Source organism: Fukomys damarensis, unplaced genomic scaffold, assembly GCF_012274545.1.
Source record: "Fukomys damarensis isolate Sample0158 unplaced genomic scaffold, DMR_v1.0_HiC HiC_scaffold_16, whole genome shotgun sequence".
In the NCBI taxonomy this organism is placed as follows: domain Eukaryota; kingdom Metazoa; phylum Chordata; class Mammalia; order Rodentia; family Bathyergidae; genus Fukomys; species Fukomys damarensis.
The window spans coordinates 64,795,483-64,817,328 of NW_022900928.1; the positions used below are offsets into that span (position 1 = coordinate 64,795,483).

Genomic DNA, 21,846 nt, shown 5'->3' on the forward strand with positions numbered 1-21,846 from the left:
CAGGGATCGAACTCAGGACCTTGTGCTTGAGAGGCAGGCGGTGGAACCACCGAGCTAAATTCACGGCCCTTGGTGAATATTTGTTTTAAAATTTTATTACAGTGAAAGACACACTGCCATTAATCCTTTCAAAATACTCCCTCTTTTTGAATACACTTAGCATTGTTGCCACTTTTTTGGTTTTCTTTTTGTAGCACCAGGGGTTGAACTGAGGACCTTGCACTTCTGAGGCAGGCACCGTGCCACTGAGTAAATCCCTGGCCCTCTTGCCACTTTCTGAAGCAGTTCTGAAGTCCTCTTTTGTGACTGTCCTTAGTTGTGCTGTTGTGGCTGCCTTGATGTCCTGAATTATTCAAAACGTTTGCCTTTCCCTTGTCATTTTGACTTTGGAGAAGAGCCCAAAGTTGCAAGGTCCAGAGAGTAAAGCAGATGAGGACACACCATAATGTTTTAATGAATCTGCCTTCATGGATGGCACGAGGCAGCAGCAGTCACTATGCATTTGATCACATCTCATAAAGACACAAAAGACTTCAAGAACTGCTTCAGGAAGTACCAAAAATGATGGGATGCGTGTTTGAAGCAAAGGGAAGTATTTTGAGGAGGATTAACAGCAATGTGTCTTTTACTATACTACAGTTCAAGTTCAGACATTCACTTTATGTTTTCATCGCACTGCCTATTTACCAGTGCTGCTCCATTTTATTGCAAAATATTCAGCTTCATTCCTCCAAAAACATCTTTTCCATTCTGGAAAGATAGGAAGGCTTCCAAGAGATGGAGGGAAGGAGGAAAGAGAGGAGGGGAAGGGAAAGTAAGAAGAATTAAAATGTGTTATGTACATGTACTATCTCCCCATGATGAATGTAATCATGTCCTGCAAATCAGTACTGATAAAAATTCTCAAAATTTTTAAATAAAGGCAGTTTATGGAAAAACAACAACCTAGGCTCGTCACGGAATTAGACTTAGGGTCCAGTTAGAGAGGTGTCAAGTGCCCAGAGACCGAGCTGTTTCGTGAGGGAATCCAGGGCCCATCAATGTAGTTCCACCTCACTCTTTCCCTTACTTTGGGTGCCTCCAAAGCAACGGTTTCTTAGTTGGATCACCAAGCACTAGCCCTAGATCCCCCGAAATATGCAGGGGAGCTGGCAGCTGCTGCAGCAGTGGCTTTTGTTAGAATGACTAGTGATCTACTTCACAATTTATGTCCCAACATATGGGTCAGTCTGCAGGTGGGAGGAGTGTCTCTTGCTACACCTGGCATGGAACAAAACCAAATATTTGCTCAATGAATGTGATACTGGCACACTAAAGGCAGGTTCACCAGACTGGCAAAGGGTCACAGCGGAGAGCAGCCCTCAGGAAGCTCCAGAGGTGAGTGTTCAGCCTCATGTGAGACTCTTCAGCATTGGGTTTTTTGTTGTTTTTTTGTACCGGGATCAAACTGGGGTCCTTGTGCTTGTGAGGCAGGTGCTGAACCAATGAGCTAAATCCCCTGCCCCCATATGAGACTCTTGTCAGAACTGCAAGTAGCACCCAGGGTCAGGGAGATGAAGTCAACTCCACATGACCCTCCTGCCCTCCTACTCAGGAGAAAGGCCAGGCCAGAGCTCATCTTTGATCAGCGTGAGGGAGGCATGGCTGCCCCTGCATATCTTTGCAGTTGGGTTGGGGTGAGTCCTGGCACAAAGTAAGAATGAGGACCAGGAAAATATCAATCATACAGCTTTTTTTTGGAGCTCAGAGATCTGCTGGTCTGGATCTAGGAGGTGGTATCCTGCTTCCTCCTGAGGTCCATACTACCTCTAACCTAGCAGCACCTTGGCTGACTTCAAGAAGTTGGAAAGTCCCTGGGTGTATCACTGGTTCCAGACTTGCCTGCAAGTGTATACATCCAGGACTCTCAAAAGGCCCTTCCTGTTCTAAACAGTCCCATAGTGACTTCCTAGTTCCCTGTGGACTCCAAGGCTTTCCTAAGTTTCCTGTTCTCATTCTTCTTGCAGACTGAGCATTTCCAGCTTCAAAAGCTTTCTTCATAGAAACGAAGACATGCCTGGGACCTCGCTGGAAATTCTACTCTGCCTTTTGGAATCCAGGTGTGGAAAAAAAGAAAATTATAAGTCCCCTTTCGATCTATCACTTCTTTTGCCATCATGTCACCAGGCTATTAGGGTCTCCCAAAAGGCACTAGCCAGCAGGAACTTTCCAAGACTTTTCTCTTGCAGAAGGAAACTGTTTTCCATCCAAGTCAGCAATGTAAATGCTTCCTTCCAAGGGAATAGAGTCCAAGCTGGGTGCCCAGGGACACAGTGTGAAGCTGAGTTAGGTTTATAGAGAATGCCAGGTTCATAAGGCAAGGCAGATAATGACTTGCTGAAAACCCCACCCTAGGCTTCGTGACTTCTCCAGCCTCAGTGTTCCAGCTTCCACCCAACTAGACTCTGAACCATGAGGCAAATAACATGTCAGCTTTAGAACATAATCAGGTTTTATTTTCACAACCTCCTACTGTCCAGCCAAGTTACTAAGTTGTAAAAGCCCCACACAAACAAGGACAAAAGGTCTTAGCAACTTGAGTCTGGAGATTTTGTAAAATCCTTTAGTTCAACAGAAATGAGAAAGAAAAAATACTTCTGACATTTTCAAAGAACAGAAATAGGAAAGTATATTCATATACATTCAACATATATTGCGCATGTTGGCCACTACAATACAAAGCAACAATGTCTTTAGAAGAGTAGTTTGCAAGATGGCACGGTTAGTAGGCTCACTGGCGCTCATTCATCTGCGTGGTTGCTGGAGGGTGGCAATCTGCTCTTCAGTAAGTCAGTTCCATGTAAACAGATCAAGCTGAGTGTGTGGTAGCTGTAGGGCAAGTCAGGGGGCATCAGAGGTGAAACAAGCCCAGGGAAGTCAACAATAGCTTCTAAGGCTTACTGGGTAAGTAAGCCCCCTTCCAGTGAGTAGTTGGCGGCCTCACCAAGTGGAGGGGAGAGAGGGACCACAGAAACATGGGGCAGATCTCCAGAAAGGCTCTTGCATTGCAGAAATGCACTTGAGGGGCAGTGGGCGCTGGAGCTGATCTGCTGGTATCCGTGGAGGACAACCTGCATGGGAATCCTGCCAGCAACGTCAGGATGGCCCTGCTGGGCACCTGCTTGCTTCTGTGCAAATTCAGGATGAAAGAGTAGGAGGCGGCGAGGGACCTTTCACTCTCCTTTCCCAGAAAAAAGGGTCAACAGTTAGTATAGGTAATGTCTCTCTCTGGTTTTGAAGATCAGGAGATAATCCAGATCCTCTGTCAGCCCCCAGCCAGCAGAGAAGACTTTGGTTTCTAACAGTGAAGAGAAATAAAGGTAATGGCATAAACAAGAGCTATTGCGTATGCGCTGCTTCAGCAGGGGACCACTGCATCTGTCACTGGCACAAGAAAGAGCGGCTCACAATTACAATGCCTAAGGAAAATTTTTTGAACAAAAGGTGCAAGTTACAATTCAAATAGAACAGAATCTGATTAAATATTCTTTTAAACAAAAATTCCTTTTGTCTTTAATAATAATAATAATAATAATAACAATAATATTGACATTTACCAAAAACAATCCCTACACGACCAAGAATTAAAATAAAGGGGCTGAAGATGCTCAGGGAGGAGGAGGTTGAGGGAGGCAGGACTCCCAGCAACCTCCTGTTCTTCTTGCCTGTGACAAAGAGGCTGAAGGGAAAGACGACCATGTGGAACAATCCTCTGTAAAGCACAATATAAAATGAGAATGAACGATGACACACAAAAAGCATAGTATACCACTGTTGGGTTTCAGTCCAGGGGTAGAACCAGCAGGATGGTAAAGGCAACCAACTTTGCAGGTTACTGGAGGGGAGCTGAGTTATACGGCAAAGAGGCTCAAGCTGAGACCTTCTAGCTGGCAACCTGTTGGAGCCTGGCCACTGTCAACCTCTGTGCTGGGCCACATGTGTTTCCAGTAGATCCCAGCAGTAGAGAAGACCTCCAGATTCCAGGCTTGGGGTCAGTCTCAGTCTTTGCCTCTCTCTCTTCTCTTTTGCTAAGGGCCAGTCACCATCACCTCTGCTCCTCTCCTTTTCTCTGCCACTGAGACTGCAAAGAGGTTCTTTTCTCCTGTTTGTACCCGTGGAGGAGGAGGCAGAGGAACAGTGCTCTGAGGAGGAGGGCTGCAGGGGGTAGTGGTCTGAGGCCCCAGCCTCCGAATCTTAACTGCTGGCTCATCTGTCTCAAAAACAGAGGGGGGGGGCAAGACAAAACAAACCCCAGGGACACAGAGAGATAGACAGAGAGACACACATGGAAGAAACAGAAGGCAGGAAGGACAGAGGAAGAAAAGGGAGAAGAAAAGGAATCACCTTCAAAAGAAATTACTGAAAATAAAACAAACCAAAATAAGCACAAACCCCAAAACCAAACCAACAAAAACACCCACCAACTCAAATACACCAAATACACTTTCATAAAAACATGGATTTCCTGTTTATTTCCTTGGTGACTTGGTCATACAAGCAAACACGGCAGACCCCTTTGGAACCCCAAAGAACAGCACACTGATGAGTCAATGTGAGGAAATGGCCATGGTATTTTGGATGGAGAGAAACAAAATGGCAATTTGGCGCAATGCTGCTAGATACTGTTGGTTTAAAATCAACCTTCTCATTCCCAAGTTGTACACAGCCCTGCAACAAATGAGACAAAGGAGACTTAGTTTGAAAAGAGAAAAACTCAATATTCCATTGATATCTGCCCCTCCCCATACTGGGGATGGCACTCAGGGCCTCACCTATCAGTGTGTCAGGCAAACACTACCACTGAGACACATTACCAGCCCTGAAGTATTTGGTTATTGCTGTTTTTAATGTAACTCGTGCGCTTTTACCAAATATTTTAAAGGCCTGCCATACTGAGGCTGTAAGACAGACTTGCCTGATGGCCTCACTTTCACTAAGTCTTTTCCGTCTTTCCAGAGACGGAACCAATGATACCAACTGCATTACTCCAGCCAACCCAATTTACCCATTCACTACACTGGTCTCTGATCGAGTTTCCCCTGTCTAGAATACCCTGCTCCTTAAAAAATATGATTGGAAAATGAGAACCAAGACCTGTCATATAAAGGTACAAGATCCCAGTAATGAATGTAACTGTACTGTATACTAGAATGTACAAATAAACTCAAAAAAAAAGAAAAAAAAATATATGATTGGATGTGTGTTTTCTTATAGTTTCATCCTTCAGGACTGAGTTGAAAGACTGCCGACTCTTTCCTTAGTGTGCTGGCCAGAGATCACCTCTGTCCTTTGGAACTGTACCTCACCTGAAGCCTGAGGAGTGTCATGTGTCTATCTCCATAATTACGTCCAGGGACTGTCTTGTATTCCTTTCACATGCCCCCCACCCCACCCAACTAGCACAATGCTTAATAAAGAGCAGGAAGAGGTGATGATGGTAAAGGGATACTGGCACTGTCAGGCTCAGTGGCCACCACACACTGGATGAATCTCTTGTAAGATTAGGAGCTGCCCCTGGAGCATAAGACTGGGTTGACTCAGGTTAGGGTGACACTCACTCTCTTTCCTGTTATACGCCTGCTTGCTCCATGCTGAAGGAAACTTCAGGGTGCTTGTAGCTGAGCAGAATGTCTGTAATACACGTAGATGGGTAGCAAGAGGAGTTTAAATGCTGGCTGCCATCATTCAGCTCTGGATGCTCATGACCTCCCAGATTCACCCCACATTCTGCAAGATCAAAGAAAATATGTGAGATGGGCAAGAAGCCAAGGTTGTTAGTGCACAAGGATGGAGAGTGGATTAAAAGGAGGTAGCCTGTCAGCATTCTACAGCCTGACTCCCAGACCTGCCAGTTGTGAGTGACCCCGATTTCCCCTAGGTGTTTCTTCTTCTCTAGTCCTTTAGTATGGTATTTCCCACCCAGTATGGACAACTCTGAGACTTTCTCTGAAAATTAAAAATACAGAAATGGGCTGGGGATGTAGCTCACTGTGAAGGCCCTGGGTCTAATTCCCATTACTAAAAAAAACAAAAAACAAAAAAAGCCTTCACCGTGGAAGGTGAAGGAAATGACACTGTGCTCACAGGTGCTCATTTCTGGACATTCTACTCTAGGGGTTACGCTAAACTCTCTACCTTGGTAAACCAGCAGCCCTCACAGCATAGCCTCGGATACAGGCTCTATTGCTTCTGTCACTTTACAAGCACCTGGGGATGCTTATGTGAAAGGTTCTGTGCCTCACTTGCAGAGCCTGTGAAGGGAGGATCTATTTATCCCAAACCTGTGCTTTATGTGTGTTGACAGCCTTCTTAGACTGGTTCTAAGGAGAGGTAGCTGACATCTCATTAAGACACAGACCCTCTAATCAGAACCAGAAAAGCTGCTATTAAAGGTGTGTGTTCCTGCATTAGAAACAGCAATATGACCAGCTGTGCTCAGGCAGAAGCCATGCCTTCTTCATACTCTTGCATGAGGGGAGGGAGCTGGGTCCTGTCTGCCTCCACAGGAATTCTTGCCATACAAGAGGTGAGTGGCCCATGGCAAAGATGGAGGGAGGCCCCAGAGGAACTAGTACCCCGAGAATAAGGCCTCTTACCCTCATTTTCCCCATCCTGAAACTGTTGGCTGCCCATGAGCGAAGACTGACTGAGAACTGCATCTGACATCCGGGCAGAACTAAGTGCTTTCCCAGCCACGAGACTCATTCCTGGCAAGTTATCCAGCTGCACCTGCAGAAAACAATTAGGAAAAGAAATAGAGATACCAGAGAACACCTGTTTATGCTAGAAGAGCTTAGCCAAGGGTGGCCTGGGGTACCACTCAGATTCCCTCCTCCTGCAGGACCATCTACCATCCTAGGGGGTCCTGCAATGGTGACAACACAGCAGGTGGGAGTGCTCAGTTAGATCCCCCACACCTACCTCTGTCCTTCTAAATCCAAGCGATGACCTATCACCCCCACCCCTAGGAGTCAGCGTTCAGACAGCACTGTTCAGGGCACCTTACACTGATGGAACCTTCAATACATGGTAGCTACTATCCTCCTGGGCTACTGTGCATGTAGGGTGTGATCAGTATGACTGAGGACCTGAGTCTGTATGTTTACTTAATTTTAGTAAATTTAAATTTGAATAGCCACATATGGCGAGTTGCTCCCATATTGTAGTACAACCCAGGAATGTGCACTAGACAACAAAGGTTTGCTGAGCCCCACTGTCTCCCTATGTCAGGAAGTTTGAGGCAAGGTTTAATAATTGAGAATCTAGATGGCAGGTGTTTTTGATTCCTTGGCCTAAAATCTGGAGTAATGAGTCTACTGGGATTCTACTGGCATTAAGAGCTAGTTTGCTAGGGTGATTCTAAGAAACATTAACATAGTTCCCAAAGGTGCTGGACTCTGCATGAAAAGAGCAGAGGGATGGATGCTACCCTATGTTACAATGTTCTATTTCAAGTTGGGACTGGTAGCAGCCCACCTCCCAGAAGCAAGAAGGACCAACATACATAAGCATCATCACTGTTCTGGATCGTGTGGTGTCTCTGGAGGGTGCGGGACCTGTGGTGCTCATTGACTGAGGGCCGTGCTGGGTACCCAAGCCCATTGTGGTCTGGCAGCTCCATTGCTTGTCCCGGAGAACTTCTATCCATGCAGTTCCCTATGACAGACTCTGAGGAGACAAAGCAAAATAGGGTCAACAGGGTGGCAGCTTCTCCCAGCAATGCCAACTTCCATGAAGGAAATAAACACTTTGCAAGGGACAGTGAAGTGAGGATCACTTTTGCATTAACTATTAATCCTTAGCCAGCTGGTCGTGGTGCTCAAGGGAACTGACAATCCCAAGTCGTATAGCAAGTGTGAGTTTCTCAATGGACACTGGCTGGATCACATAACATTTTCTTCCTTCTTCATTCCTCTCTTGGCTTAACCGTGCTACGTTCCCAAACTATAATTCACAGAGGGAGGACTTCAGAACTTTCAGGAACCTCTAGCCTGGGAGGATGGCCAGGGGGACACCTTACACTCTCCTTCCTTGGCTTCCACCTTGGTACCATGGCAGGCCTCTCTTTTTCCTACTTCTCTAACTGCTGCTTCCAACTCCTGTGGTTCTTCCACTCTTTATGAGCAGGCAGCCTTCACATTTCTGTCCTGATCTTCATTCTCCCCACAGTTACTCTGGCAGTATCATCTATGCCCACAGCTTCCAATATAGTCTCTACTGAAGAATTACTGAAATGTTCTTTTAAGCTCAGCTATACATCTAACTACTTACTAGCATCTTTCCTTAGATATCTAACCAATATGTTCCAAATCCATTAACTGCCTCCATAACCTGTTACTCTTTCAGACACCCTTCTTTTGGCTTCTAATTTTCCAGGCATTAGTTCTTGGTGTCACTACTGATTTCTTACTCCTGATTCCACAACAGCTTCAAGACTTAAGAAGCTACCTGTGCACCGGTGGACGATTCGGTCCCCATCTTTCCAATATCAATGAAGCCCCATTGCCTCTTGCTTGGATTAAACCTCTTCACCATCCCCTTACCACCACCCTACAAATATGAATCTTTCTCTAGAGTAGTCCATATACTTTTCATTTCTGTCCATATATTTCATGCGAGGCAAGCACTCCACAGCTGAGCTACTTCCTCAGCCCCCTCACTTTCTTTTCACAACACTACCCTGGCTTTGCTTTCAATCAGCCTCTAAAACTCTGCTTCTCTACACATTCTAAGCTCTATTCAAATGGGACCACTTAATTTTTCCCTACCATTCACAATCCTGTGCATTTCCCTGCTGTTCCTTCTACCTGGAAATGTCTGATTCTATTTTCACTCTTCCAATCCAAATCAACTCATCCTTCCAGGCCCTTCTCAAGTGTTCCAGAATTTTTTTTTTCCATCCCCAGTATCTAATTATTGTCTCTTTAACTGATGTCAATCAGTGCTCACTTAATATGGGTTGGCATCCTATCAGAGTCAAGGAACTCTATGGCTAGAGTTTAGAGAGAAATGAGTATTTCTTCTTGATCAAGGACAGTCGCACAGAGTATTAGGATTGCAGCTAAGCTGACAGGATCCTCCTGGCAGCACTTTTGGCTTCTGTCTCTAAGAGTCTGGGACTTAAAACATATGCTTTGTTTGCTAGAGTGGTTTTTCTTGAGGTAAAGCTCCTTGGCAACTATGGATCTCATCTCTTCATGAACTGACCCTTGGCAAGACCAAGTTTTAAAAAACTTACTACAAAACAGTACCAACGATAATGGTGCCATTCCAATATCAATGAAAGTAAACACAATATCTGAGTGTTGAATAAAGGGGTTCATGTCTCTTTACAAATGGATTCTTGTGACAATTAAGGTTAGGCCCAGGCTTACCTACACAAAAAAACTGACTTGCTCTCTGGGACAAGCTCACCCATTGTGCCTACTTAGCCAGTTCCTCTCAGTGGGCACAGTTCCCAAGAGGCCTCAGGGCCAACCAAACATTTGGCAGGAAGTGGTGCAACACTGGCTCTGTAGGAGCAAGGAGGTGTTGGTCACTCTGTCAAGAAGCAACATCAGGGCTGGGGATTTAGCTCAGTGGTTCCGCTGCCTGCTTTGCAAACATAAGGTCCCAAGTTCAATCCCCAGTACCAAAAAAAAAGAAGCAACACCAGGGCTGCTTCTCATGTTGTCAGAGTATTTTCTAATGCCCATGCTCTTTAGTTCGGGAGCCTATATCATCCACTCAATCCTTTTGTGGTAGTGGAGTCTTTATTTCTTTTAAGCCTGGTTGCAAGTATTATTGGTCTTACTTCTTTCTTCCCCCAAAAGACAAGAACAAAGGCTCTTCTGTTTAAAGAAACACAGTAACAAGGGATGTCTAACATGGCATAGCTAAGAAAATGTACCCAGTCTCAATTCTTCATATTTAGTGTCTTCCTCTCCTTCTGGCGGTCCTGATATGTGTATTGGTTTTTCATGTCTGTTTCATCCCCTTCCTACTTTCTCATTTTGAATTTGTCTTTACTCAAGAGAATGACATTTCTCCAAGTCCAGAGGTACACCTTCCTTGTGGATCTGGCTTTGGGAAGGCCAAATGGATTTTGTGCTCTTGTCTGCTCTCTTCTAAGCCTTCATGTCCGATGCCAAGAAGCCTGAGAGGACCACCAAGACAGAACAAGGTATCACTAGATAGTCACATGATAAGACTCCCCAGTCTGGGGGTCAGCCCTTAGTCAAGGAGAGTTGAGACAGCAGACATGAGCGTTAAGTCTGGTCTGAAGATTTAGGCTTGAATCCTGGCTTCATCACTTCCTGAGTAGGGGGAACTTGGGTGAGTTACCCAATTTTCTGGGTCTCAACCTCTGCATCTATAACTTAGCACCTACTCACAGGCTTCGTACAGAAGAGTTTGGTAGAGACTGGTATTCACAGATCTTTTCTCTTTCCTTTTCAAAATTTATTTTAATTTTGCAATGCTGGGACTGAACTCAGGGACTTATACATGCTAGGAAAATGCTCTACCCTGAGCGCTGATAAGGACACACGGAATCAACTGACAAAATCAATCTGATTTTATTACAGCCTTACTTGCAGAATTTTGCAGGATGACTTCCTAATATATAAATGAATAGATGAGTTACCGAAACTTAAGTGTTCAAAGAAGAAGCCTCTGATTTGGGAGAGATAAATGTAATTTAAAACCAGATGAAGGGCGGGAAGGGCGGGGAGTGTGGTTCAGTGGTAACGTCTGCATGCACAAGGCTCCAGGTGTAATCTCCAGCAAAAAGAACAAGACAAGAGGATGAGATAAAAAAGTATATAGAAATTGGGCTCTGTCTGTTCAAGTTTCGGTGTAATCTATTAGAGAACTAGAAGGCCCTGTGTCTTTCTTTCACTTGGCAGTTGAGACTGGAAAGTACACAGTAGAGACAGAGGCTGTTATGGTTAGATAGTGAATGTCCCCTGAAAGGCCTACTCTTCCGTTTGTGACCTTACCCGAGGTGGTGGAGCTTCTTGGAGGTACACCAATGGAAGTTAGATCACTGGGGGTGTGTCCTCTAAGGGGATTAGGCTCCCATCCCTAGCCTCCCCGTTTTTGGCTTTCCAACCACCATGAGGTGAACAGCTTTTGTTTCACCATGAATTCCCCTACCATGATGTTCTGTTTCAGCATGGGCCCAAAAGCAATGGAGCCAGCAAACCATGGACTAAAACCTCTGAACCAAGAGCCAAAATAAACCGTTCTTCCTTTTAAGTTGATTAGCTCAGGTATTTTGAACCAGAGCAATAGAAAGATGACCAAGACTGAGGCACAAAGGAAAGAAAACTTCAAGTTAGGATACAGTTCTAGTGCCAAGAGAGTATATAGGTTTGGGCAGGTTGTTTTAACTTCTTATACTAAGTTCTCTATCTGAAAAATGAGAGCTATTTGGGAATTTAAAAGAATAATATAAAGGAGAGGGGCTCTGATAAATTATAAAGGATTACACAAGTATTTTTAGTAAGGGTGTAGAGCCTGCATTTAGAAGTCCTCTATGACACTCTGTAGATAATACTAACCAGTTTGGAGGTGTTAAGAAACTAACTCACTGACCAACAGACATGGGATTTAGACTCAAATCTCTGGCATCCTTCACACCAATTTGGTAGCTAGAGAAATGGCCCCAGGCTCACTGATGGATGTGTTAATAGGGGAAGAAGATGAGTTCCAAGAGGCCCATGCACAAAGTAGCGCAGGTATATTTATCAAGCTGAGAGAATGCAGAGGGTAAGGTATTTGATCACACAAGGGGGAAAAATGCTCAAAGGGACACAATGCATACCATTCACCTATCAAAAGAACTTTGGGGCACCTTGCACAACTCTGGAATCTGTCAATGTTGACTCATCTTTACACATTTACTGGGATTTTAGAGAAAAATGAGAGAAGTGACATGTTTGCATATTCCTCTTGAAAGGCTGAAATGGGTAACCTCTCCCAGGCTTTTGGTGTGTTACACTTCTCTGAAATCTGAAGTAACAATGCTGAAGCTGACTGAGCTCAGAGAAGAGGATGTGGTTTTCTCTGTGAATTCAAATTGGTAATCTCATTGTGAAACTGGTTGTACTGTTGTATTTATTTATTTGCAAAGTCAAAAAACTAAGTCTATGTAACACCACGGAAGGAAGACAATCTTTATTTTTACTTCTAAAGTGACAGACAGGGAACACAGGGCAGGGACAGCTCTGAAACTTGCATACATTGCCAAGCAAACCTTTGATGTGCTGCTTGCTCAGTGCCTGGGCAATGCCTGGCCTCCTGCTGGTTGGTAGCAAACAGCCATACAGGAAGCAGGAAACTATCGACAACAATATGGTGGCATCTAATTTTCCTTGACTAACACCATGATCCCTCTTCATCTACCCTCAAGAAATTCTAGAAAGGTCACACAAGCTTTGCTCTTTTAAATTAGACCTCTTGAAAGCACTCATTACATAGCACTTCATGTTAAAGCTATCAGCTTGTCTTGCTTCCCACAGTAGAGCAGAAGCTCCCTGAGGAAAGTCTTTCATCTTTTCCTCTCTGAATTCCCATAGCACCTATGATGTGCAATAAATTGTATTGAATTTGCTCTACCATAGCAGGAACAGTTGAAGTGTTTGGAGATTTGTGTGTAACTACATAGAAATGGAGAGGTCACTGAAGGAAACAAAAGGCTTTTCTTCCTGTCCAGATAGAAAAATAAGGGTGAGCTCCCCATACCCTTTCTCTGCAAAAGATCTGAAGATTCTTTGGTAAAATAAAAACTTAAGCTTTAAAGTTTTTAAAGATCAGGTCAGGTTAACGCATTTCTACTGTAAAAGGCAACGTTAACATATGCTTTCCAGGGTGATTGTGTGCCACTGTACTGGCACACACAGCAGGAGTACGTCAGAGGGAAAAGATAGATAAAAAAATGAGGAGAACCACAACAGGACGTGGTGGCACACGCCTGTAATCCCAGCACTCGGGAGGCTGAGGCAGGAGAATCACTGTGAGTTCGAGACCAGCCAGGGCTACACAGTGAGTTCCAGGTCAGTCTCAACTATACAGTGAGACCCTGCCTCAAACAACAACAACAAGAGGAGTCCCAGCAAAACTGGTAAGCTACAAGGATAGGACAGGAGTACATATACAGCCTGACAGATGCCTGCAGAGGTAATGGCAGTGACAATGACAGCGATGTAAGAATGCAGGGAGGAGAGGGAGAGAAATAATAGTGGTCAGTCAACTGGAGGAAGTAGGACAGACTGGACCTAAAGTAAAATCCTTAAGACTTGAGAGAAGGGATCTGACAGGGATAGACTGACAGGCCTGTGAATTGCTCTACAACTGCCAAGACAGCTGAGGAGCATGCTATAATTTGGCATGTTTGTAGCTGGATCCAGATAGCACTGTGCATTTTAGAGAACCTCTCTTCCCAGCTTCTAGTAATTTCATGACAATACACTCCAAACAAACCAAGCCTTCTACCTGCTGGGCCCAAAACATCCCCTTAGCACTTACTCCGCCTTGTTCCTTCCTCATGCATCTTCTCTAGACCCAAATGTCCAAATCTTCTTCTCCCCATCCATCAAAACCCAACCCCAAATGCCATGTAAATGCTGGAAACCTATCCTACTCCTCTGGAATAGAGGTGACCTCTCCCTGCTGTGGAGCTGCCCCAGCAAAGGCACAGGTCCAGGCCTGCCAACTCCTGGTGGTAGACTGTCACAGTGAGTTCTTCTGATAATCAGGGGACAGTGGCAAATAGAAGTTCTCCAGCCTTTCTGTACCAGGAGTCACACAGGTAAGAAGTGAAGAGACATTAGTAAAAAACATTTCAAAAGGTATTGAAATACATGGTAGTCAAGGGCCAGGGAGGGGCGGAGGGTGAGGTAATATTCACTTCAGCTTTATCCGCCTCAGTGCTGTGCAAAACAGGGTACACTCAGTTCGATTCTGCTGGAGCGAACTGAGTAACTCAGGCTTGGCTGCCACTTGCTAGCCCTTAGTCTTGAAGCAAGTTACTTATCTCTTAAAACTCAGTCGTCTCACAGTAAAATGGAGACAGTGGGTCGTTGTAAGGATCAAATGAGTTTATATGTGAACAGCATTTGGCATATTGAAAGTGCAACAGAAACATTAGATATTTTCCTTTTTATGCCAGCTAAAAGATGCTAATCCGCTAGAGGCTCCCCCCACAAGCATCCCTGATTCGGTCATCTGGCCCTGCCAAACATTCCCAACAGGAAGCTTCCAGACTGTTGAGGTGGCCTTGTTCCGAAGCGATCTTACAGACATCTTTGTAGGGGGATGGAAATGTGCTGCGACTTCTATCCTGACCTTGGTTCTGCCTTATCACTTGAACCAACAAAGTCTAACTCCCTTTCACAGATGTGTTTCTCCTCACTTGTTCCTTCTCGATCTTAGTACCACTCCACATACAACCTGTTCTGAAAGCTGCCGCCTGTCCAGGTTTGCTTCAAGTACAGCAGCCATAGGTGATCATGATATATCAGACAGGAAAGATCTATAAGCTGGAATGTGCACAGTTTGAAAGTTCAGGATTAAATTGCCTTTCATGCAGCTACATTTCCCTCCTTTCGGAGCAGAGACTAAGTACATCTAAAATCACCAAGCCTTTTTTTTTACTCCACCTGCTTTGGTGCAAGGTGTTCTGATCTGGTACGGGACCTAATTTTCGTTGGGGCTGAGTTTTGTGCACTGAGTTTACAGGACAGGGCAGGAGATGCAAGTAACTCCAGGGACAGAAAGTCAGAAGAAATGCTCAGTTTCAGGACTGTATAGTTTATGGATAAATTCATTTCTGTTCCCTTGATGGCTATGCGAAGAGTGGTAAACTGCAAAGTCTACGCTGGCAGGACAGAAATTCCTAGTTTTGTGTAAGATAAATGCTAAGATGCTAGTGGAACTACAATTCTGTGTATAATTTACTGATGGCAATCTTCCACTCCTTCAGATGAAAATGAATGCACTCAGTAGTTATAGAGTGACACAAAATGAAATGGCACGGAGCCTCCTATGATGCCGTATTTAGCTCACTGACGAACTTCCCAGAGTAATAATATCTCACTGTTTATATACTTATGTCATAAATTTCAGGATATCAAGTGTTTGTCTCTTCTTTCCTATGAAAACATTATGTTTAAATACAAACATGTTTAAACCATCATAAAACTCTGCAAAGGACCATTATTCCTCCTGCTCCTTTTTCAAAGACAAGGAAAATGATAACCAAGAGGTTTATATGATTAGGATATCATATTTATGATAGAGGTAAGACCAAGATTAAGGGGCTTTAATTCTTGGTCCTGTCCATAATGCTGGCTAATTTTTTTCCTATTGCAGAGCTATTTTGAAATTAGGAATTTGTTGATCATGAAATGATCAACAGGGGAAATAGAAAATAAATCTTTCTGATTGTACTAGGTGTTAATTGTCTGTCAGTATTATATTTAGAAAATGAACTCCTCACCCATTCATATCCATTTCTCTATGCTTTTCTCCAAATGGTCCTGAAAGTCTTCTCAGGAATTCTTGCTTTCTTAGGAACTGAGAGCGCTACTAGTTGAAACAAACTGCCATTACCAGGACACGTGAATTAGGGTACACTGGATCAGGACTTTTACTTTGAGAGACTCTTACCTCGGCTGGGCACCTTATTTCTATTGAACGCAGCAGTCGACTGATGTCCATAAGGATGTATCCCCAATTCTTGGGCATGACTCACAGTTCCTAGCAAAGATTCAGGATCCCCAGGTCCACCAGTACTCAAGAGTAGAGGGCTGTCATGGCAACCTTTGGTCAGTGAACTTGAACTCTTGCTGTCCAGAAAGCCCTCCTTGGCTCCCTCACACAAGCAGTCCTCCTCCATGCTCTCTGAGTGCATGAGTGCCGACTGATGAGCATACCTATGGGCTGGGGCAGGTGAGGACACCTGCGAGACACATTCTTGCGCCCTTATTTGCAGAAGATGCTGGGGGCTGGTGTGGTGGTGGTGATATGAGTCGGCATTTTGATAAGATAAGGCCTGGTGCTCTGTCATACTCTGCCCCCCAAGGTTGGGGGTAAGACTCCCAGCATCCCCTTGGTTCATGTGCCTGAACAATTCTTGGTACTCTTGCTGCTGCTGCTGCTGCTGCTGCTGTCGTTGCTGCTGCTGCCTTTTGATAAGCTGTGCAAACTCTGCTGGGGGCAGCCGAATGTCCGAATGTCCAGAGAGTGAATGCCGGGGAGAGAGAAGTCCTTGAAGGATGTGGGGTACCTGCTGGTGTCTGGTATAGTCTGGTGGCGTGGGGGACAGCAGGGCCTGCTGTAGTGCCGATGTGGTATAGTGTGGTGGCTGCTGATGTGCACTGGGAGGGAAGGTGGGGAATTGGTCAAGTGGAGGGACTTTCAGGGCTTGGGTTGGAGGGAACCCCACTCCTGGTGAAGGGCTGTAGCTGCTGGGGGAATCCCAGGACTGGTCCGAAAACAGATGGGGGTGTAAATGCGCCTGGTCGTAGTTAGCAGGGGAGAACCGATTCACGTTCAAGCTGCAGACACAAAAGGGAGTGAGTACCAGGCATCCATGTAACAAGTGAACTACATTCCCCCCAGGGATAACTACCATTCTTCCTTACCAGGAAGCACCCTAGTACAGAGAGCTGTGGTGCGACAAGGAAGAGGGGCATAGAAGTATCTGCCCTATTTGTCCTCTTACTTATCCAAATCTTCCAGGGGCTGTAAGCATGATTACCTTGAAGGTAGCATCCTGGCCTATCTTAAAACATCATAAAAGGCACCAATCTCGTAGAAGAGTGACAGAGAGGAAAAGAGTCTTAAAAGAATAGACTGGAATTGCTTCTCAGCCTTTTGGCTAAGATCAAGTGTAAGAATAGACTGGAAAATTGACATTTTTGCACATTCTTATAGTAGTTTTCTTTCTTGTAAACAATAAGTAAGGTTGTTTATTTTGCACTTTCCTTCTCTGTCTCATTAGTATTTTAATTCTAGGTCCTTAGGATCATTTACTAGTTCATACCAAACCCACCACCTTGACTTTAGAAAGGGTGAAATGAGTAGCCCAGCCAGACCATTCTCAATCCCTGCTTCTCTCTACCCTGCTAAGGAGCTTCCTCCCAGCTAAATCACCTGGATAGGCAGCTGGGTGGCAGGAGGCAGCCTTACCTATGGGCCTCTGCACTGTCAGCACTCAGCTGCTTGGACAAGGGTCGGTGCCCATAGCTGAAGTTGGCCATCAGGTTGGTACGGTGCTGCATCTGAATCTGGTTGGCACTGGGACTAATGGAGATGCCCCGCCCGGTAGAGCCCGCAGCCGTCCCTGGCATGTTGCTGAGCATGTCAACTGGCTCTTGTACTTGGATGGTCACCTGCTGTGACTGGGTAGGCTGCTGTATCCCCAAGCAGGTTAGTGCCATGTTGGGAGGAGGAGTACAGTTCTCAGGCTGCTGCTGGAAGATTGCACTATGGGAGGGTAAGCCTTGAAACTGGGAGGAAGCTGCAGGACCTGGAAAGAAAGGGACCTCAGAGTGACCACATGCCCAGGTTACCTTCCAGTTTGAAGTAGGAAGCTGATGAGGCACTCACATCAGAGAGCGTCTCAAACAGCCTTCTCAAACTTTAGTATGCATAAGACAAGAAAGATCACAGAACTTGTTTAACAAAAAGATTTCCCACATCCTACCCCTAGAACGCTGATTTGGTAGGTCATGGTAGGTTCCCAAGAATTTGTATTTCCAAAAAGTCCCCCTAAAAGCTGGCCTATGGATTATACTTGAATAACTCAGATTATGCAGTGCATCTCAAACTTGACTATTCATCAAACAGCCTAGGGATCTGATGAAGGTGCACATTCAGATTAGCAGGTCTGGGATGGGACCTGAGATTCTACTTTTCCTGCCAATGCTGTTGGTCAGGGAACTACACTTTAGGACAGGCCTAACTTCAGGCTCTTCTCAGAAGTGCTGAGGAAGGATCTGGACTGTGTGGTGATCTCTGAAGTGTCATATTCAACTTTCATCTATGCCGCCACAAGAGGGTCCTGCATGTACCATGTAACACAGGCATGGCAACAGGAAGGTTCTGGCTGCAGCTTTTTATTCAGTAGGGTTGGAGGGGTTATTGGTAAAAATACAGATAACAGAACTTTTATCAGGAACTATTGTGTCAGAGACTGTTCCCAATGCTTTATATATATTTATTCATTAGATGCTATTATTGGCAAGAAAGTGAAGGTATACAGAAGTTAAATAATCTACTAAAGGGTCCATAAGAAAGAAATTGGTGGAACCAGGATTCAAACCAACGTGGTCTGGCTTTAGAGCCCATACCCCTAAAATATGTTACTCTGCCTTTCAAATGGCTCATAGCACTCAAAACTAAGATGGCTGAGACAAGACAAAACAAAACAATTTTTTGTTTTCTTGTGTGGTATATGTGATTCCATCTAGGCTTCTCCACTCACCGTGAGACTGGATCATGGCACTGTTCATAGGGGGAGGGCTATTACTTGGTTGCCTGAAGAGATGGTTGTTGGGGTGGTTGGGAGGTGGGCTTGAAGGCTGAATCCTTAACCTTAAGAATGACAAAATCAATAAAGAAACTTCCCGAGGTGACAAAACAGTCTTAAGTTTTAGTCATACAACGCATACACGAAGAACCTATTTTTAGTTTTGATAAGCCACCATGGTAGAAAATCATACATAAGTCATCTATCCCAGCCAATTAAAAACTTATCCACATCTTGTTTCACCAGACTTTTCCTCCACTAATAGATGTCAGATTACTTTGTTCTTAGGGTTAAGAAAATGAAGTGGCACAGGAAGTCACGATTTCAGGGAGGCTCTTGAACTTAAGGGTGGTTTCTCTGTTTTTTTAAGTAGATTCTTTCAAAATGAATACTAGAGTCAGTCAATATCTCCCATAAGAGTCAGGCCAAGGGTACTATGCTTTAGGACCAATGACTCTGGCATAACACAAAGTGATTCATTACCTCTGGAGCTGGTGGGTGAGGAGGGCTGGCTGATTTTCACATGCAGCTTGAAGAGGCGGGGAAGGCTGAGGCGGACAGATAGAATCCTAAAACATACATGGGAGAAAGGAAAAGAACAACTGTGTGCGGCTGAGCTTGAAGATTAATCAGAGCTATTCCAGAGAAGGGCAGAAACAGAACTACCTGTGACTCATATTTATGCTATTGTTGTTTATCAAAAGGTCAGGTTACCTTTATTCAAATGTTATTAGCCATATATATAACATAACTCCACTTTGCCCTGAAAGTTGTCCTCCAAAATGCACAGGCAAATCAGCCTGAAAGAAAACTCCAAACAAGTTGGAGAAAGCAAAGGGTGAGAGCCTACTTGAATCTGCTGCTGGAGAATTTGATGGTGCTGTTCCTGCTGGTATAGCATATGCTGCTGCTGGGTCTTCTCCAGGGTTCTTTCATCAATCTGCCCCCCGTACATCTTCTGCAGCTGCTCACACTCCTGAAGGGAAAGTATTTAATACAGATGGGATGCAGCCAGTCCTACCCCATGTGGTGATCTCAGCAGATGCAGATCTGCCCCGAGGTCTCATGGGCAGAAAGAACCGCAAGAGAAGAACAATGTCTTTGATGAGTAGTTAACTCACTTATACAGGTATCTGCATACTAAATATCTTCACATTCGGTTCTGTGTGAATGAATGGGAAATACCAAGGATACACCAAAGCCTGTGTGTAAGTAAAGTGTCCAGTGTGAAATCTTGTGTACAGAGCACTTGCCACTTGAGATGTGGTGATCTGGAAGGCAGAAAGGAAAATTGGCCCTTCCTAGAAACTGCCTCTAGAAGCACCATTCCGAACCAAGTGGAGAGGATGACGAGTTGGAACCCAGTCCCCTACATTACGAGGGCATGACTGACTTGTTGAGAAGTACCTTGCTTCCCAATCAAACCCAAGTCCTGAAATTCCTTTCCAAGGAACTATACAGACAGGAGAAACATTTGGTCCCTTCATGGGGTGAGTAGGTTTGATCCTGGGGAGAGGTGTGGCTAACAAGAAGTAAGGAAAGAGCATCAGAAAGTTACACTTTAACCTATAAAACCGCGGCACTGCTAGCATAAAGGGTTAGACAGTTCACCACCCCAGTCCTCTGCAATACTGGTCTGCTACCCATGCTTCTCCAGGGATGCCTGATACCTCTCTCATTACCTGCTGCAACTGTTTGATGCTGCTGTTGTTGCCCATTTTTTCCAGGTGAGCTTTGAAGGCCTGGATGCTTGCAGCCCCATCTGAGAACCGGCGCACAGGGGAGAAACGCTCCGTAGGGAGGTGCAGGGTGTTGGAATCCTTGTAGGTGGAGCTGAATACATGGGAAGAAAAGGTTAGGGCTGGGACTCAGGGGGTTTGACCAAATCAAACAGGGACTGCTGTTCCAGGTGAACACAAAGATGGCTGACTGTATTTGTAGTGCTGTGTATTGTGTTACTTCTATGGCATTTCCAGAAGAAGGTCACTTCCCTCATCTGCTTCCCTTTAGAGGGTTCCAGGTACACATTTTCTATCTCCATGTACCTTCAGCTGGCCTACTTTCCAGACCTGATGTGGTCCTGGGATCCAATACATCTAATTCTTATAAATATGCTAGACCAGAGAGAGAAGCTCCTCAATACCCCCAGGACTAGCTGTACAGGCGCTCTGGCTTTAAAAATTATATTTCAATATGGTATTTTTAGAGACCTAAAATTCACTGTCTAGCCCACAGTTTCCCCTGAGCAGTAACCTCTGTAGGACCAGAGTGAAACTACAGTCAGCTTTGTGGTCAAAGGTCTGGCCTGGAACTCATAGTTCTATACTAGAAAAGGGAGGGTGGAGGCTGAAGTGGGGGAAAATAGGACTTCTGATCCCGGGATGGTGACAGCACATTCTTAAAGAATGTGGGCCTCAAGATCCTGCACGTACCTTGTGAACACAAATGAGGTTACCTACTGTGAACACTAACTTCTCAGAGCATCGGCGCCCGCCCAGCCTCCTATTGACAGAAGAATCACGTGCTTTACCTTCAAAGACCCCGTTGCTCATTCAGAACACAGCCAGTCATCTTACAGAAAGAAAGAACAAACTATTGACAAGGAATGCCTAAGACTGCATCAGGGTTAGAAGCTAACACCTCTACTCATTACCTAATCACAAAGAGATGTTTATGAGTTGAGGCAAGCAGATAAAAGACTGCCAAGGCAGCATTCAACAGCTGATGGAAAGGGGCGGGGTTTCATGCCCAGCGCAGATGACATTACACTGAGCTATGGGTGAAATGATGGCTCACCTTGCCAGTTATTCATTTTGGACTGAAGGAGAGCCATAGCTAAGGAAGCAGGTTAATAAGCGAGTTCAAATACAATGCAGACAGAAAGAGACTTAGGAGAAATGATGACTGTGCAGAGATGTCAAAAGAATTCTGGCAGCAGATGAAAGCCCTTCACTTTACTAGTGTTGACTTCTGTTTTAGACTTTACCGGAAGCTTGACAAAGAAGTGAGCTAATGAAATGAATGTGAGCATATATTTGTTTCAGTAACACAAAAGACAAACGATTTGAGAGGACATAATCCAGAAACAGTGATCATGAAAGCTGATTTCAGAAGCATGTTTTCAAAATTTTTCTCTTCTGTTTCTACTTCAGATTTGAGTAAAAGTAAGCAAGTATTTTCTCCTAAAATTCAATTCCTATGCTTTTAATATTTTCAGTAATGGACACATGATAATGGACACATATCTGGTTAATTGAGAGCTGCATTCTTCAAGCAGTCAATATGTCTTT

The 21,846-nt window shown here is 44.7% G+C and overlaps 2 protein-coding genes and 1 pseudogene across 5 annotated transcripts in view; 2 read left to right on the top strand and 1 right to left on the bottom strand.

Annotated features, from left to right (window-relative positions):
- The window catches only part of Apoc3 (apolipoprotein C3), a 14,558-nt gene extending 9,271 nt beyond the window's left edge, over window positions 1–5,287 (top strand). Inside the window, exons 4-5 of one of the 2 annotated variants that reach the window (XM_033764357.1) lie at window positions 2,007–2,099; window positions 3,309–3,392. In XM_033764357.1, coding sequence (XP_033620248.1) covers window positions 2,007–2,099; window positions 3,309–3,357 — 142 coding nt within the window. In that variant the 3' untranslated portion in view covers window positions 3,358–3,392. Of the gene's footprint in view, window positions 1–2,006; window positions 2,100–3,308; window positions 3,393–5,253 lie in introns of those variants that run through there. The other variant, XM_033764360.1, reaches the window with a different exon arrangement.
- The window catches only part of Sik3 (SIK family kinase 3), a 101,678-nt gene continuing 84,279 nt past the window's right edge, over window positions 4,448–21,846 (bottom strand). For all 3 annotated transcript variants that reach the window (XM_010629398.3, XM_010629399.3, XM_010629397.3), the window contains 10 exons: window positions 20,239–20,389; window positions 19,407–19,532; window positions 19,040–19,125; window positions 18,512–18,621; window positions 17,215–17,554; window positions 15,691–16,580; window positions 7,544–7,707; window positions 6,636–6,768; window positions 5,598–5,766; window positions 4,448–4,707 (listed from right to left, as the gene is read on the bottom strand). In XM_010629398.3, the coding sequence (XP_010627700.1) occupies window positions 5,609–5,766; window positions 6,636–6,768; window positions 7,544–7,707; window positions 15,691–16,580; window positions 17,215–17,554; window positions 18,512–18,621; window positions 19,040–19,125; window positions 19,407–19,532; window positions 20,239–20,389 (2,158 nt within the window). In that variant the 3' untranslated portion in view covers window positions 4,448–4,707; window positions 5,598–5,608. The remainder of the gene's footprint in view (window positions 4,708–5,597; window positions 5,767–6,635; window positions 6,769–7,543; window positions 7,708–15,690; window positions 16,581–17,214; window positions 17,555–18,511; window positions 18,622–19,039; window positions 19,126–19,406; window positions 19,533–20,238; window positions 20,390–21,846) is intronic.
- LOC117286501 lies at window positions 16,884–17,027 on the top strand (annotated as a pseudogene).